At 38.8% G+C, this 18,618-nt stretch overlaps 1 protein-coding gene across 1 annotated transcript in view; it reads right to left on the bottom strand.

Annotated features, from left to right (window-relative positions):
• Positions 1–1,833: 1,833 nt before the first annotated feature.
• Positions 1,834–18,618, bottom strand: part of ntn4 (netrin 4) — a 44,514-nt gene continuing 27,729 nt past the window's right edge. Inside the window, exons 4-10 of the mRNA XM_037695919.1 lie at positions 17,786–17,912; positions 15,402–15,587; positions 7,534–7,747; positions 6,223–6,317; positions 5,956–6,021; positions 4,124–4,297; positions 1,834–2,521 (exon numbers count right to left, since the gene is read on the bottom strand). Coding sequence (XP_037551847.1) covers positions 2,382–2,521; positions 4,124–4,297; positions 5,956–6,021; positions 6,223–6,317; positions 7,534–7,747; positions 15,402–15,587; positions 17,786–17,912 — 1,002 coding nt within the window. The 3' untranslated portion in view covers positions 1,834–2,381. The remainder of the gene's footprint in view (positions 2,522–4,123; positions 4,298–5,955; positions 6,022–6,222; positions 6,318–7,533; positions 7,748–15,401; positions 15,588–17,785; positions 17,913–18,618) is intronic.

Here is an 18,618-nt window from a genome sequence, read left to right on the forward strand (position 1 = left end):
TTAGCTCTTTTGATGCAAATCTTAGCTTCTTGGCTAATTCCACATTTTACGTGTTCATTTCAGCCCTTTCCACTTCTTTCTGGTAGTTAAAGCTTCTTTCTGCCTTTTCAGCATTTCTTTTTGCTAATTTCAGCCTTTTTTTTGTTGCTAATTTCCTCATTTTTGTGCTCATTTCTGCTTATTTAAACCAAATTCAGCAAACTTGTGTTCTTTCTGTTTTATTCCTATTTATTTATTTATATATGCTTTATTCCAGTCCATTTCAGCATGCTTTTAGCTAATTTCAGCTGTTTTTCAGCAAGTTCATTAGCATTAAGCATTCACAATGTGTTTTCGCAGGAAATGCAATTCCTCTAGTTACAAATTAAATTAAATTTTAATAACATGCAACTTAGTTTCTTTAGGTTTTTGTAGCTCAGAAGTTCATTTCTGATATATAACGTAGGAACGTTGCTTAAAAAGAATAAAGACAAACAGTAAAACCAGTAGACTTATCCTATTGTCCTTTGTATGAGGGTTTAGTTACAAGTCGGTTTAGGACAAGTTTAAATTTTCTTTTATTTTTGTGCAGTGATTATAAGTATCTCTTTACTGTAACAAAGGTTTTGTACCGTTTGCAAACGTGGTCCTATCTGCTGGTTCTTAAAGAAGTGTTGTATAAATAAGGGGTTGGGATTAAAGCTACACCCTTTCTGCATTAAAATTCCTCCATAATCCTTCTGTCATTTAATGGAATTATATTCTGTAGGGTGTAAAATTTGCACTTCTCCAATGTTTACTTGAAGATTTTTTTATTTTTTTTTTACATTTCAGCTTTTTTCTTGACTCAATTATTGCAATATCTTGTTTAAAATTGTGTAGAAAACAAATATATTCTCTTGTAAACTTAAATTGTAACTATTCAATGGTTTGTATGAAGTATGTTTTGTTGTATATTAATTAAAATTAATCTCATGTTAAAAACTTGAAACATTGTTGGTTCACATTATGTGCACAAAAATGAGTCAAATTTAGGAATATTTTTTATTTTGCTTTCCATCATGAAAAGCAGAGGAATATTATAACTGCTGCATCTACATATTTTTGTTTGTGTCTGTTAGCAAAATATCTCTAAAATTTGGCGTGGCTGTAGCCGAGAGTCATCCACAACACATACTTTAAGCGCCAAAACATTTATTAAAAAAAAAAAAAAAAAAAAAGATCTTGCACAACTTGACATGCTTTATCTCTTCAAGGAAAGATGCACCTTTTGTTTTCTGCCCCATCATTTCTAATCTGGTGTTGTCAAATTATTTAATATAATCAGCTATAACGTATTTAAAAACTGGCGAGTCCACACTGGATTTATCTTTTTAATATGACCTTGAACAAAAACAAAGCGATGAGCAATAATATTTATATAGACATATACAAAGGGCACTGTACACGAGCACAAAGGAATAATAATAATAAAAATAATAATAATAATAATAATATTGTGAAGTGGACGAGAACGTGAGCTGAATCACATTATGTTGTGTCATGAACGTTGGATGGTTTCAAACCTACAGAGAAGCTAAAAAACTGGACTGAATCTGAATTGTGCTTTAATTATAATGCTGCTTTCAATCACGCACGCACGCACGCACGCACGCACGCGCACGCACGCACGCACGCACGCACGCACGCACACACACACACACACACACACACACACACACACACACACACACACACACACAGTCAGGTCTGCTTGGAAACCCGTTTGCTCTGATTTCAACACAGGCACACCTGGACTAAGACTGAAGCGCCTGTAGAGGCTCGTATGGCTTGTTCCACGTCTCTGGGGGGGGGGGGGGGGGGTTTGCACGTTCCACTCCTGCCTGTTAGAGAACGTGCGCGTCCGTTGTAAAGAGAACAGACCTGCTACATCGATCCACTTCAGGGGGTCGTGTCCAAGTGTGTGTTTTAATCCTCCTTTCTTTGCGTGTCCGTGCTTTCTCAGGCCGTCTTAGACTAAAGTGCTGAGGAGGAGGAGGATTTTTTTGTTTGTTTGTTTGTGTTTTAATTCACGGTGCGTTCACACACTCACGATTGGACATGCCGATGAAATCCTCATTATTTGAGCTTCAAGCTCCTACATAAGCATGTAGAGTGAAAGTTTGCTCAGATTTAAGGCAGGAATGTCTTCATAAAAGATGTCCCGTGGGCTTGTGCCGTCCAACGCTGGCTTCACTGGGAACAGCAGAAACTTGGAGGGGTCTGATCAGCTCAGCTCAGTCCTCCCAAACCTGCTCCCACCAGTGGGCGGTGTACCTCAGGGATGAGAGACACAAAGTGCTGGCTTTGTTGAATCAGAAGCGGTCTCATCCGTCACCTGCTCCTGCAGTTCTTCTGTCCGTCTACCAGTTGCAGTCTTTTTTGAGCAGTGTGAGGACTTTTCGACCCAAACTGGCTTTCCAGGGCTTGACAAAGCTCTTCATGTTGACCAGGAGGCGCCCCCGCTTATGGTCCGAGTGGCCTGCCACCAAGTACTCTTCGCCTGTGAAATGAAAACAGTGATTCAAATTAAATTACAAAAACAAATCACTTTTCAAATTTTCGAAGAAATAAAAGAATTTGCAATTATTGCACAGAACTAAAAAAAAAAAAACCCTTTCAGACTCTGGAGCACCATAATGATACGTTTTTTAAAATTGTATTAAAGGGTTGTTCTGTAGTTTACATGACAGAAATGGCTAAAAAACCAGGCAGGTTGCAGGTTAGATTTCTAAAACCTTTGAGGAAATAAACAACTTCTAAAAGAATTAGTGCAAAAGTAGTGGATGTGTCACAAATCTAGTATTTGTATGGTCAAACTTACATCATGTCTCCATACAACAAACATTTATTGTTGATAAAGTCAATAATAAGTTTGTTTTCTAGGGATGCATAATTTTTGGATTTTTGGCCGATATCCGATACCGATATTTTTCCCCTAGACCTACTAAGCACTTTGGCCAACGGTGTTGTTTTAAAGTGCTTTATAAATAAAGTTGTATTGTATTGTACTTACAGAGACTACAGAGCTTTCTCTGCTGTGGAATTAAAATACTACATTATTCTGCATGGTCTTTGGATGGATGGACTGCTGGTGAGGTTTTGTTTCTCCACGGTTGACCGCTCTCTCGCTTTCCTTTCTGGCCACCATGAACTCATCGTAATGGTCAGAATGGTAATTCGTGAGATGGTTAATTAGGTTTTAAGTGTTGTGGGGCTTTGTTTTCGCTCCTCCTCGCATCACTGACGCGGAGCAGTCATTGCAAGTAGCAGTTCTGCTATCGGTTTCTGACATTTAAAAAAAACTCCCGCACCGCCGACATTTTCACTCCTTCCTCTCCCGCTGTGATCAGATCAGGTAGGTGCATGTGATGCCATAAAGTTGTGCTGACGCTGCAGGCATCCTTGTCTCTGGGTTGTCATACAAAAACCAGCATTTTTTATATCGGCGAGTTATTTTCATGGAATGGCCGATTTAACTTTATTGCTAATATCAATACCAATACCATGCCGATAATATCGTGCATCCCTACTGGTTTCATATGAGCTTCATAGCATGTTAAACTTTGGGTATGAAAATACATTTCTTTTTGTTTCCCTGAGGGTTTAGTTGTTCAAATCTAACTTGTTTTACCCTTGAATAAACTTGGCGTGAAAGTTAGAAATTCAAACAGTTTACAAATAAAAGCACCTCCCTCTCTGCTGTGCTATGCTCTGCATCCAACGGTCAATAACCAACATTTTAAATGTTTTATTAACCATCCATCCATTATCTTTATCCGCTTTTTCCTTTTTGGGTTGCGAGGGTCACTGGTGCCCATGTCCAGCAATCACTGTGCGAGAGGCGGGGGACACCCTGGACGGGTCGCAAGTCCATCACAGGGACACAGATACAAACAACCATTCACTCTCTCACTCACACCTAGGGACACTTTAGAGTTATCAATCAGTTAGCTGTAAAACTGGTGTTAAATTATACTAATAAAAACTCGTCTTTGCTCATCCTGGCCTGGAAACTTGTGGTTTTTATATAAAATCTCATTTCTTTGCTCAACTTGTAGCTTCAGTCTTTAGAAACCCTTTTGTGTGTATTTGTGTGTGTGACCTGGGTTAAGGATGGGGCAGGTGCAGCCCCGTGCCGTCCAGGACTCGGGGTAAAGCGTGACCCGATTGCGCTGTATCTTCACTTTGGTGTTCTGGCTGAGCACCTTTTGAACTTTGACCTCCACCTCAGCGTGGGAGCCTTTATCGTGGGCCGACAGCACTTTCACCTTCATCACTACAGGACAGAAAGGAAAACAAGAACCACTTCAGCCACAAGTTAACACACTCGTAATTCAGTTCAGTTCAGTTTATAAAGCGCCGACAGAAGTCATCTCAGGGCACTGAACAGGAACATTCACATACATAAAAATGTAGTTAGTAACATTAGGGTAGCCAGCAGATTGTTAATCATAAAAGTGAGCTACATTACTGTTTTTCCTACAAGAGGGATGGCTGATGTTTGCAATAAAATGTAACTTAATTGGATTTTGGACCTACAAGGCCTACATGAAAAAAATGAATGTGAGAATAAATATCTGTGTTTTGCATTTGGACAAACGGCAAAATAGCATTCAACTGATTTATGATATTGTATACATTCAAATTAAATTTAGATGAGATTCACTTTGTTCAGGTGTAGATGGGGTTGTAATTTATTTAAAAAAAAAAAAAGATCTGAATGCTCCATTTAAAAAAAAAAAAGTCCTAATCATTATAATTGTCTAAAATCTCTCATTTTAGACCTGAGGCAAAGACATGAGGTTTTGATGGAAATACCTCAACAACTACCGCTATAAAACTTCTTAACTGCATACACGTTGCCCACTGTGATTACGTTGAAGTTCATAAGATATTTTGCTAACACAACCGACATAGGCAAAAACACTGACGTTGCTTTAAAAACAAAAACAAATCAGACTAATTTCTATCATATGAGGAAACCAAGCTGTGCGATGTCATCAGAAGGTGGTGATGTATGGAGCATCACACACGGCTAACGCTCACAGTGGCTGAGAGTTAGAAATTTACAGGGAGAAGACACAAAACTTACGATGGAGCTTTAGGGCCACGCTAAGAAAAAAATAATTAAAAGCCATAAATTTGCGAGAATAAAGTCATACGAGACTTTTTCTTTTCATAGCTCTCGTTTATTTATTCATCTATTTTTTTCACGAGTCATAGCCACGACGCGACCTGTCATTCAATCCAGTGGGCGTGTCAGCAAATGACCAATCAGAAGCTAAATGAGTCGTAATGTTATTCGAACTCCGACACATAAAGCAGGGTTTACCACATTTTCACTGTGGTAACATGAAGAATGGTGAGCATCTTAAGTTATACTTTGGTATTGGTTTTACAAATAAGGAGATAGTTAATCTGTTAGCACATCAGCATCAGATTGTCAGTATCAGGACTTTGAACGCTCTGATGGGCTGCAGCAGCTCTCTGCAGGTAAGGAGCATTTAGCTTCGGATTGGTCACTGTAGACACGCCTACTGGATTGATTGACAGGTCGCTTCACGGAGCCGACTCGTGGGAAATTAAATAAATAAATAAATAAACGTGAGCTGCAAAAAAAAAAAAAAAAAAGAAGTCTCGTACGACCTTATTCTCGTAATATTATTGCTTTTAATTTGTTTTTTCTTAGCGTGACCCTAAAGTGCCGTCGTAAAAACTAGCGTCCACGGCAGCAAAGAAAACCAAAACATCTTTAAGAATTATTCCGATCTGCTGTGTCTTTATAGCCTAGCTTTTACAATTGAAGCAACAAGGCCTCGTGATCAGGAAGTCTAATCTTGACTACATTAAGCCGAGTTAATAAACAGAAAAGTGCATTTCTCGGATGATTCTCAGGCTGTGGGGGGGGGGGACGGATGATGCTCGAGTTCTTACCGTATGCATAACTCATGGTGCAGAAGAGTTTACTGCTCAGGGTTTGCTCTTTGCACTCACACTTCTCTGCAGGGAACAGAAACAAGCAACGATGTGGAACAAATTCAAATAACTTGTGGCGTGTTTGACAGTATACGTGTTCAAAGAGGAATGTGGCTGGGAACACTTTTCACACTCTGAGAGCCAAATAAGACTTCTGTTACTTAATGGGTCGTGGTGGTGGTGGTGGTGGTGGTGGGGTGGATGACAAATCGTTGTGTATCTCACCTGAGTAATGAACAGCAGAAAACAGTTCCTCAGCTCTGAAGATCCTCACCGGTTCGCTGGAGTTTCCCTCCAGGTTGTACAGCTCCAGATCAGAGCTGTAACGTCACATGACTCATGTAAAACTCAATGATTTGTCTCAACTAATCCCAACAGTGAATGTTGCACTTTGGATTGAAGTTGGTTAGCCTTCCAGGAGTTCTCTCTGGATCTGGGCATGTTCATGTAAAGCAGGTGGGGTATTGATTGGAGGACCATTCACCAACATAAATCTACAAGAAGGTCCTGTTTACACGAGAACAGTCTCTGGAAATGTTATTTTTCTGATGTTAGTTCTAAAAAAAAGGTACGTTTTTCATGAGTAATGTCGTGCTCGTCGAATCCTCTGTGGTTTCCATGCCAGGTCATGAGCTGGCGCTGTGATTTATGCATTTCATTGACACACGCAGACACTTCAGGCTCGAGGATGAAAATAGTTTACAGTAGTCCCTCACTACTTCGCGGTTCGTTTATCGCGGATTTTCAAAGTAAGATTGGACATGACACAATTGGCTGAATGATGGATGAGCCATGGGTTGTTTATTTAAAGTAAATTATTTTAAATGATTTTGTGTGAAGCCCACAAGTGGAAGGAAAAGCTCCCTCCTGCAGCTGATCAGCTGATCTCCTTCTCTGCCACGCACACACATTTCTCCTGCTGCAGCTTTGTGAAGGGTTAACAGTTCTTTCCACTTCCCTCTGGTAGTTTAAGCTTCTTTTTGCTCTTTCAGCTATTTTTCAGCAATATTTTTTTCTGATTTCAGCATTTTTTTTAGCTATTTTCCTAATTTTTGTGCTCGTTTCTTCTCATTTAAACCTAAATCAGCAAATATGTGTTCTTTCTGCTTTCTAATGCTAATTTAGGCTTGTTTTTCCATTTCAACTATATTTTAGTAGCCTATGTTATTTTTTTTAAGCCAATTTCAGCTGTTTTTCAGCAAGTTCTTCTGCAATAAGCATTCACACTGAATTTTTGCAGGAAATGCAATTCCTCTAGTTGACACATAATTTTTTTTAAATTTCTTGTTTCTTGTGTATGTTAATTACATTTTTTGCTGACATGACATTAATCCAACTCTACTGCGAAGCATAGCCAGTATTTTTAGCTCACATGTTGATTTTACAGTATTTTTTTGTTCTTGCAACATGTAAGTTTGAACATTTTTCTTTCTTTAATCAGTTTTAAAACTAAATGAGGACTGAATATAAAACCAGATCAGGTGTTTTGATCAGGTATTTTAAATAGGCAGAATTTAAAAATGTAATTTTACTCACCCAAACGCGCAGTCCCCAGTAAACGGATCGCAGTCTCCAGCACAGTCACACGGGCGACAGCCATACTCGTGGAAGCCCCAGTATCCCACCATGCACCTGTCGCACCGAGCTCCGCCTACTCCAGGTTTGCAGATGCAGTTTCCATTGGAGGGGTCACACGGAGCATCACCAGCTAAATGAAAAGGCACAGAGCCCGAGGGGTCACAGGTGCATGCTGTGAAACAAACAAAAGTTTATTTAATTTGATTTAAAGACCGATTCGGACAAGAAAAAAATAATTAAAGTAATCGAGTATCTGGGGAACATGATTCCAGATGTAAATTATTGTTTAAACGTTGCAAAGAAAAACAGAAAATGGCAACAAATTCAGAGCAACGAGCACTAAGGCTAAAGGTGTTTTAGGTAAATAATTATAAATCAGTTTTATCATTTATCAGTTGCTCAGATGTGTCTGGCATTGTTGCAGACAAAGGCCTCCGTCTTCTCCTTATCACGCAAACGTTTGTAGTTCTTTTTTTATGACATAATATGAATTATCACGGCTGAATCTCTGCGCCAAACACAGCAAGAGCGCGGACTTCAGGCTGAAAACAGCCTTCTGAAGATCTGTCCCAACATGAGGACGAAAACTCAAACCAGTCCTAACAAAGACAGACGTACAAGCCCCCCCTTCTCCCTTGTGTCACATAATTAATGCTGATTAGGTGTTCTTTAAACAACTTCCAAAAACAATATTTTCACATCAACATTGCAACATCCACCCAGGTTTTCACAGGCGGTTTGAGAAAAATGTCTGCTGGGACTTCAAATTCTTGTAGGAGACGTCAGGCCTCCTGCATAAATCTGTATCTGGAGGGCAAACAGGGGGAGGAGGAGGAGAATTAAAGGAGAAGCAACTTCTCTGTTTAATGACGCTTAAAATGGCATTTTACTGTTAACCAAGAGACCTCTCCTTTGCATCAATAAAGCTTCACCTTTATGACTTGATGTTAAATTTAAAAATCTGTAGGCTGTAAAAAAAAAAACAAAAAAAAAAGATGTCATGCTTTTTATTGGCACAGAAAAATATTTTGAGTACAGAAAGTGGTGTGAGCAGTAATTACAGCGACTGTTTTGACAAACGGGTGGGATCGACAAGAGAGATAAGAGTGACTTACAAGCGTAAATCCACAGCGTTGCTTGATTTATTGGTTTTCTAATGCGACGCCAACACATCCACAAACATTCACACTCACAATCTTACCTCCGAACTCCATTCAAACGACGAGTGCAATAAAATCAGCAACAGAAGAACAAAACTTTAAATAAATCATTCAAACACAACGGAGGCCAAGTTTATGGCGAACCGAAATACTTTGACAATTTATTATTTTTTTTGGCTGAGCAAACACAGAAACAGCAAACAAAACAGATTCAGAGAGGTACAACCAAATCCAACGAGGTGTGGTCGTGATGAAGAACCTTTTTACATGATGAGTAAACATCTAACTTTGCACTTCTGTTCATTTCTTTGACGCTGGTTATTCTTTGAGCGTGGGTTGGAAATTTCATTTTGCCGAATATATTTAGGACTTTAAATTGTCTAATTGATCTTTTTCTAAATTAATTTATTAGAAAGCGCAAGACACTTACCAATAAATGAATAAATTATAATAATAAATACATTTCTGGTCACAGAAACTGGCTGCAGGTGCCGATCCGTCCACCCAGACCCAGCAGACCTCTCGGTCCTCTTGGGCATGTCGGGCAGAACTCCCTGAGCGATGGCCATTTCTCCCAGCAGCCTGCCAAGCCCCTCGTCACCATAGACTTAACTGCAGGTGCCGGGGTACAATCTCGGTCTTCCTGCTGTCACCAGCCATGTTTCCTGCCACCTTCAAGATCTCAGCGGTAAGGCACTCGAGCACCACCTCCAGGGTAGACAGGAATGCATCCACGGCACCTCATTTTCAACTCATTTGGGATTTGTGGCTGTAGTTGAGGTATTATTTGAACTTTTGAGTGCTCCCAGTTGTAGAAAACCACCTTGTTGTTATGGTTATGCACAGTGGTGTAGTCGTGGGTATACTGTGCTTAGAAACCAAAGTACAACGGTTAGTAAAATGTAATCGTCAATTTATTTTGATTTTAAAGCATATTGAACATTTTCAAATTTCTCTGACGCTTACATTTGAACAAATGCACAACAAACTTTGTACAATAGTTGGCTTTGTATTAAAAACATGTTATATAATTTATAAAACAGTATCAATGCAAAACATGTTCGAGTATTAAGTAGTACAAGTACAGAATTATACAATAATTCGCTGGCTAAGCGAATGTAATAAACAAGCGCTGCATACAGATAGATTGTTACGGAAGCGTTTAACTGCCTTTTAGCGTATCAATGGCACGTGTCTAATGATATGTCATGTATCGTTGGGTACTTTTAAGTGGATATACTCCGTATACACGCGTATCGCATAGACTACACCACTGGTTACGCATCATAACAAATGCACTAAGTCAAATTAAAATAATCAGTTGTAATCATTTTGGTCAAACAGCTTAAAAATATTATTATGATCTGTGATATGTTGAGGATTTGTTTAGCTGCCACCAAATTCTAGCTCAATTTGCTTAAATGGAGACTGAGTTCGAGCGTGGCAGCATTTTGATTTTATTTAACGCCAAAAGTTAATCAATTCTAAACTAAACCCAATATCACTTCCTGAAAGTTTCATTAAAATCCACTCCAGCGGTTAAGATATTCTGCTAACAGATGGATAAAGACGGGCAAAAGCAATTTTCTGTCATTTAGCGGCAAGTAATAAATTTATCTGCTTATTAATGCCAAAGCTAATCATATATTCTGTATTTTTTTATACAGTTGATCATGTTTTTGTTCCTTCCTGAAAATTAAACCAGACGGTTTATCAGATGGACCATCCAGGACTGTGGCGATAAGATAAATCTTATCATAAGACCAAGTTGTACAGTATTCATAAAGTCATAAAGATATGGCAGGTGCACTTATTATGAACACAAGGCGATGTCTGTTGTTCGGCGAGCAGCCTGTTAATAACTGACAGAGATTACAGCGACGCCTCAGCTCCCTGCACAACTAGAACGCGCGAGCTTGGCGATGCGATCGTGAGTTTACTCATGTCCCTGAGAATTTAGGAGCGTGTGAAAGAATCGCTTTATGACTTAAGGGTAAATAAGTCTTCTTAGAAAAGCTGTCGCCTACGCGCTCTTATACGACGAAAACCTTATGAGCAGAGGCGTGAACGAGCAGTGCAGGCGATAATCCCCACCCACACCTAAACACACACTGTAACCTGTTAATCTGTTTGGGTGTGCATACATGAAGCTTCATAAAAACGTTTTCTTATTTTCAGGGCCCCTCAGACGCTGGTATGAAGAAAATGTTCCTTACAACAGGGAGAAATTCCTCTTTGTCAGCGAGAGGCTACAGTCTGATTTCACAACCTGCACCTTTGTCTCGGGGGGTACTCCGTGCACGCCGTCGCTCCTTTTTTTCCTCCATCAATCAGCCGTCAGCGAGGTGAGACCTCACAGCCTGATGGCTGAAACTCAAACCCTGCGTCGCTACAGCTGCAGCGAAGAAGATGGTGCATCTGTTTTTGTGACCTTGTCAGAGATGAACAGATATCAGAAGGAAATACCAAGAGTGTGTGTGTTGGGGGGCGGAGGGGCTGCAAGTTCAAACACAGTTCATCACCTGCCACTTGTTACTGAACGCAAATAGTTCAAACTAATAATAAGATAGAGCCGTGAAAAGAGAGAAGACTTTAGCCACAGTGTTAGTTTGGATTGGTGCATAAAGACGGTTGATAAGCTCTAGTACAAGTTCAGTTGTTTTTTTGTATTGTTGGCTTAGGCCAAAAATATCCTGAAAGAACTGGATGGATTGAAATGAAGCATTCAGAAAGTAGATCTCCAACTGATCCATGTTTAGAGTCAACCTGATTCAAGATGGCTGCTACAGCTAATCAACCAACACAAAAATGGCTTTAACCCTGTCAAATTGACAGATGATGAGAGAATACTTGTGGTAGTCGCTGACAGTCAGTCCTAGCGTATACTTCAAGCACTACGATCTGGTGAGGTCGTCCATGCAGGTTTTTTTTTTAGCATTTGATGAAAACAGTTATAAGTGTCATTTCTCAACATTTTACTTTTAGTAAGTTTTTCATCTATAGACTTCTACTGGAACAGGCTTTTCTTGTAAGCGTGAGGTTGTGGGTTCAAGCCCAGGTTGCGCCAGGAAGGACATCCAGAGCTGTAATAAGTGTTTGTGATTGCAGTCTAACAGCTAAAGATGGAGTTTAGCGACAAATCTGACGAGCCTCGAACGCAAATGTTAAAGCAAGAAATAGTTATTCTTAGAAATCTTTTTTTTAGGGAAAAACTGGTTTTGAGTCATGTCCTGATGCTGCTCAATAATCCAGGTAGATAAATCCAGTGGTGTAGTCTACATTTTTGTATTGGGTATACTGTGCTTAGAAACCCAAGTACACCAGTTAGTACAATGTAATCATCAATTTATTTTGATTTTTAAGCATATTGGACATTTCAAAATTTATCTGATGCTTATATTTGAATAAATGCACAACAAACTTTGCACAACAGTTGGCTTTGTATTAAAAACATGTTATAGAATTTATAAAACAGTATCAAAAAATGTTCAAGTATTAAGTAGTAAGTACAGAAGTATTAATTATACACAAAAAAAAACAGGTTGAAATCTATAAAAATGATTCCAAATGTGTTGACAATGACACATGCCCAATAATATGTCACATACAGTATCATTGGGTACTTTTAAGTGGGTATACTGTAATTCCCAAGCTTTTATAATGGGTATACTCCGTATACCCGCATATCACATAGACTACACCACTGGATAAATCTAACAAGGTTGAGTCAGGTCCTCTGGACGGGTTCTTCTTTGTTTGAATGTTTCGTCTTTTTATTTTTCCAAAAGACGAAAAAGACTGAAGAAGTCTTTCGCTTAAAAGACAAAACTTTTCAACAAAGAAGAATCCGTCCAGAGGACCTGACTCAACCTTGTTGGTTCTGAGTTATGTATTTGTTTTAATTTCATTTATTTAAAACTACAACTTTTTTCTTATACCTCCAGCACATTTTGTTATCTAAAGAGCAGTTATCTAAGCCTGTCGCGATAAACAATAAATCATTTAATCGCATGATAAATGAAAATTACCAACCTCATTTTCATTTATCGGCTTTATCGTTTCTTCGTGTCTCTCTCTACTGGACACTGGATGACAAAGGATCAAATCCGGTGCTCTTCACTGACACCTCCCTTTCTCTTTTCTCTTTAAAATCGGTTTTAACCATCCAAAATTGCATTTTTGGATCTTTAAAAGCAGCTAAGCTGAGAAGCTAAGCTACGAGCTAAGCTAACAGGCCAAACTTGGGAAAAAAAAAACCTCCGTCTTGTCGAAGCTCCAAAATTCACGGATGAAACCTGTGCCTTCATGTAAAAAGTTGTTTTTCTCTGCAAAAAGAAGATGAGAACTTGTTTACTGATTTTTAAAACAATTATTAAAAGCTTTGTGTGGAAAAATGCTATGCTAAAGAGCTCGAACCACATCGAGAATCCGCCATTTTGAGAACTAAAGAGAGACAGCCCATGTCACCAAGGGGTCTCCCTCCCATTTCTGTTCAAGAGACATGCTGCTCACTCCCTCACTATCCATCCTTCAGTTCAAACAGTCTTATACTGCCATCTGGTTGTCAAAAAAGGTACTACATTCAAAATAAATTTAACCAACATTTCTACTTAAATTGGACAATAATTATTAATAATTGTCAAATTTCAAACAACATTATCGTTTATCGCAATAATTTCTGAGACAATTAATTGCCCAGCAAAATTTGTTATCGTGACAGGCCTAGTTATATATTTCTATGAAACAGGAAATAGATTGTGGGTTAAAGTTCTGTGTCTTTTGCTTTAAGATCTGGGGCAAAAAAACAAGAACAGGTCAGTTTGTTTCCTCATACTGCTGGTCTAGACATATCTTTTTCCTCTCAGATTTACATAAAGATGTACTTTGTATTTATTTCTTGGACCCTGTGCACAATTTCCTTCCACCACATGTACCACATGAGATGCGAATGACAATAAAGAAACCTTGATCTTGATATATAGCGTCTCCAATGCCCACGTCTGTGTGTTTAACGTCCACTCATCACAATAGTTGAAAATATGGTGGGTCTGAGGCACTTTTTTGTGCTAAAGATGGTACACAAATTAAACAGTGTATCATATTTCTCTAGGTTCTTTATCTGGGGGAAGATTTAAGAGTCTGGAACAAAAATAAAACTTGTAAATCATCTGTAAAAACCTGCATACATAAAATTATCCATCATCCCAACTCTGAGTGCTATCGTACCCTGGCCCTCTGTATTTTCTGACGGTCTGGTGCGGTTAGATTGTGTTTGCAGTCAGTGAGATGTACAGCGCATACAATACGTGAACATAAACATGGCTACAGGAATGAGCTCGCTGGCTCAAATCAGGCAGATAATCAGAACGAGAATGTAGCCACCGCTGTATTTGTGGATGACTATCACAAACTCACTGCTGAAGTGAGGACCCTTGGACGTTCTCACATTTCGACAATATTTATCCCAAAGCATCGTGACCTCGGAGAGACAGCAAAACAGGTCGAGATGCAAGCAGGAGCTTCATGTTGAGTGCTGAGCCAAGATGGAGGAACGCCGCCATCTGATGATTGACTACGATGTAAAAAATGGATAGAGCGTGGGCACGTGCTGCCTCACTCACACACACATATTCTTGTAAATGTACTTTTTGGGGACTTCCATTCATTTTCTATAGCCTAAACCTAACCCATCCGCATTTCACACCTTAGACCTAAACCTAAGCCCTAACCCCACAACGAGACTTCGCCTTATGGGGATCTACAAATGTAGCTTTGGTCCCATAAAGAGCAGTTGGTTCCCACAATGCATGTATTTTTTTTGTAAAATTGGTCCCTACAAGGTAACCTGAAACAAACACACACACACACACAGTATCAGAGCCAGGCATCCATCAGGAGTGAGTGTTAGGCGGCACGTCCTGGCTTGTGATCTCCATCGGCAGCATTCCTTGAGAAAAACGAGAGCTCTGTGCCAATGTGGTGTGTGTGTGTGTGTGTGTGTGTGTGTGTGTGTGTGTGTGTGTGTGTGTGTGTGTGTGTGTGTGTGTGTGTGTGTGTGTGTGTGTGTGTGTGTGTGTGTGATGATAATGTTTTGATTTACATCAGCAACATTGTGTCAACGAGGGAATAATTAATCATACTGACAACTACTCAAAGGTGTTTTACACAACTTGGTTTTTAATTTCAAGGTGTCATGATCCTTAAATGTGTGCACTAATTAAATCTAATAATGACAAATTAAGTTTTTGAACTTTTATATACAAACAGTAATAAATGGTGTATATTATGTGATACAAAAATGATTTTTTATTTTATTTTTTTACACCAAATGGTTGCTTTTAATGTCTGAACATGTTAATAAAAGCACAATTATTCCAGTGAAAGTGCTCGCTAAATAAAGATGCCTTTAATCCACCCATATCCAAGACAAGTCTTGTGTTTTTTTGTTTCTTTGCTTGAACTTGATGATCTTTAATTCTCTTTAACCTGAATGTTAAATATTAAACGCTGTTGTTTTGGTAGCAAACTTTGCAAAAGGTTTTTAATTATTATTGTCAGGTTTAGCCTCCGTAATATAGTCAGGCTCTAATTCTCGTCTTTGCTGCTCATGTCTCGTCAGCTTCCAGGTCTTTTTTTTGTTTTGTTTGTACTTGGTGCAGTTCTTACGTTTACAGGAGTCTGGAGCAGTTTGAGATCGCTGGGGGTCTCTGTAGAAACCGGCTTTGCATTTCTGACACTGGCGCCCTTCGGTGTTGTGCAGACAGTCACACACGCCTCCGCTTCGCTGGCCAGACTCTCGCCACGCCGTCCAATCAAAATGGCAGCTTCGAGCGTGTCCGTTACATTTGCACCCTGGTATGTGACAGACAGTAGTTCTGGTGTTTTGACTGGTTGCATACAAGTTTATTTAGATTTTCACATGTTTCAATTAACCTGAGGCTGGGAGGTTTCATTATTCAATCAATCAATGCTTTTCCCCAAAGTCCTCTTAGTGTCCAAGGTATTTAGTCTATTTTTCGCACAGCAGTTAGTTTTGGAAATGAAAGAATGTATACGATGCTTCAAGAGTGATTCAAGGAAATAGTTTATTGACAATCGTTGCTTTTATTTCTTGTTCAGTGGTTGGAAAAGTATCCCTTTAGTATCAAAAACACAAAGTTTGTTTTCTCAGTCATCCAGGTATATAACAACAAAAAAGGTTGAATCATGTCATCTGGACTTCGTTTTTTTGTTAAAAAAACGAAGTCCAGATGACATGATTCAACCTTTTTTGTTGTTATATACCTGGATGACTGAGAAAACAAACTTTGTGTTTTTGAAACCATTAGTGAAAAGGCCAAACTTCAGGGGTATCTAAGGCAGGCTTGAAACACAAGAGTCAGGGTGGCTTCTGGGTAATACCAGATGGCTAGGCCTCAGACTGACGAAGCCTCTTGGATGAGGGGCGAAACGTTTCTTTTTAACAAAAAAACGAAGTCCAGATGACATGATTCAACCTTTTTTGTTATCCCTTTAGTAGATTTTTGTCAACTTATAACAGAACTGCGTGTGATATTTGTTACATTTATCTTAAAACTAAACGTGGGAGGGTTCATGAACTTTACGCACAAAATAATAATAAACTAGAGAAATTGCATTTCCTGCAAAACGCAGTGTGTGAGTGCTTATTGCAGAAGAATTTGCAGAAAAACAGCTTAAATTAGCTAAAAACTTGCTGAATTGTAGCTGAAATGGAAGAACAGGCTAAAATTAGCAGAAGAAAGCAGAAATAACACTATTTGATGAATTAGGGTTAAATAAGCAAAAATTAGCACAAAAATTAGGAAATTAGTTTAAAAAAAAGCTGTAATTAGCCACAAAAAAAACCTGCTGAAAAGGCAGAAAAGAGCTTAAACAACCAGAAAGAAGCAAAAAGAGCTAAAATGATCTAAAAAAATGTGGAATTAGCTGAAAAAGCCAACATTAGCATACAACGGCTAAATAATAGCTGAAATAGCAGAAAATGCTGAAACTAGCAGGAAAAAAGCTGAAATGAGCATAAGTGAGATTAGCAGAAAGATGGCTGAGAGTAGATGAAATTACCATGAAAAACCTGAATTTATTTGAAAACAGCTGAAATTAGCTAAAAATTCTAACAAGGTAGCTGAAATGTAGAACAAGCTTAAATTAGCAGAAGAAAACAGAAAAAAAAAACATGTTTTCTCAATTAAGCTGAAAGAAGCAAAAATAAGCACAAAAATTGGAAATTATCTGAAAAAAGCTGAAATTAGCAACAGAAAAACTGCTGAAAAGTAGCTAAAAAGGCAGAAAAAAAGTTTAAATTACCAGAAGTGGAGAGAGAGCACATTTTTTCTGAATTAGGCTGAAAAAAAGTTGAAATGAGTGCAAAAATGTGCTGAAAAAGCTAAAATCATCATATAACTAGCTAGTATAAATACAGTGTAGTAGGAACAAGTTAGAAGAAGCACAAAAATCTTGTAATTAGCAGAAATAATCTACATAGAGCATAACACAGCTGAAAAAAACAGCTGAAAGAAGCTGAAGCAGAACAAAATGTGAAAGGAGCAGTAAAATGTAAACAGAGCTAAAGATATGAAGGATGTAAAAAGGGCTCAATTCATTTTCTACGAGGAAAAAAGTGTCAGAAAAGGCTAAATATTTCAAAAATCCAAAGTTGAACCAATACCAAAAGTCATAGCATCCTTCTCCTGAACGAGCTGAACATTTTAATATATGATTTGTTGAAATAGCACAAATGTGGAACGAGAAAGATGCTGAAAATCGTACTGAAGAAAATGGATCACAACAGTGTGAATTCATCATAAACACTCACACAATAAATAAATAAACTCTGACTGCATAGGGTTTGTCCAAATTACTTCTTTCCTCACAGATTTGGATGAGAGTTAAGTATTTTCTGATTGCGCCGCCTTTTATTAGGCTTGTTAAATTGCAGTCATAAGTGTCAGAAAAGCGAAGCTGTTAATAATGGCTGCAAACCACACAGTTTTTATTAAACTCTCGGTGTGCATGCGTTTGTTCCGACTCACGCCGACATTCGTGTGGAGCTCCCGTCAGTCCGTCAGCGGGCTGCCAGGGACGGTCGTTGTAGAGAGGAGCGCAGCGCTCGCAGTGGTCACCTGCAGTGTTGTGTCTGCACACACACTTCCCATGAACCTGAAGAAAAGAGAAAAAAGATTGTTAGAGTCGGGCAAAACCATGACTGAACAAAAGGGTGGGAGGTAAAAACATGTTAGTGAGCTTTGAGAAAAGTTTCCCCACATGAGAACTAGGGTTGAACAATTAATTGCGTTTACAATAATATTGCGATATGATAAAAAGGCTAAAGGCTGTGATTTGACTGGTCATGTGATCTGGTTACGTCACTTGCGAATGAGCGGAATCAGAGCAGGGAGTGGGAGAAGGCAACACTGCGCTTTAACCGGTTGCACAATGGCATCAGGTTCGACAGAAGCTGATACATCTGAAAGTTTGGTACCAAAGAGGAGCAGCACGTCCGTTGTTTGGAATTATTTTGGCTATAAAAAAGAAGACGCTGCGCAACGACATGTATTGTGCAGAACCTGCCTTGCTGCTGTCGTTACCTCTCCAGGTAACACCACAAATCTTTATCAACACTTAAAAAGACACCACAATGCCATTTACAATAGTTGCATGACTAGAATACCAGGGACCAGTGCTTCAACTTCAAGTTAGCAAAGTATCAGCCGACAGGGATCACTGACTGAACCGTTTGAAGTAGGGGTGTAAATCACCAGCTTTACCATGATACGATATTATATTGATTTGTTTGTATGACGATACGATTTTTCTCGATATCACAAAGTCGGTCACGATACGATTTCGATACTATTCAATTCAC

Source organism: Nematolebias whitei, chromosome 22 (genome assembly GCF_014905685.2).
Source record: "Nematolebias whitei isolate Nwh7 chromosome 22, NemWhi1, whole genome shotgun sequence".
Classification (NCBI taxonomy): Eukaryota; Metazoa; Chordata; class Actinopteri; order Cyprinodontiformes; family Rivulidae; genus Nematolebias; species Nematolebias whitei.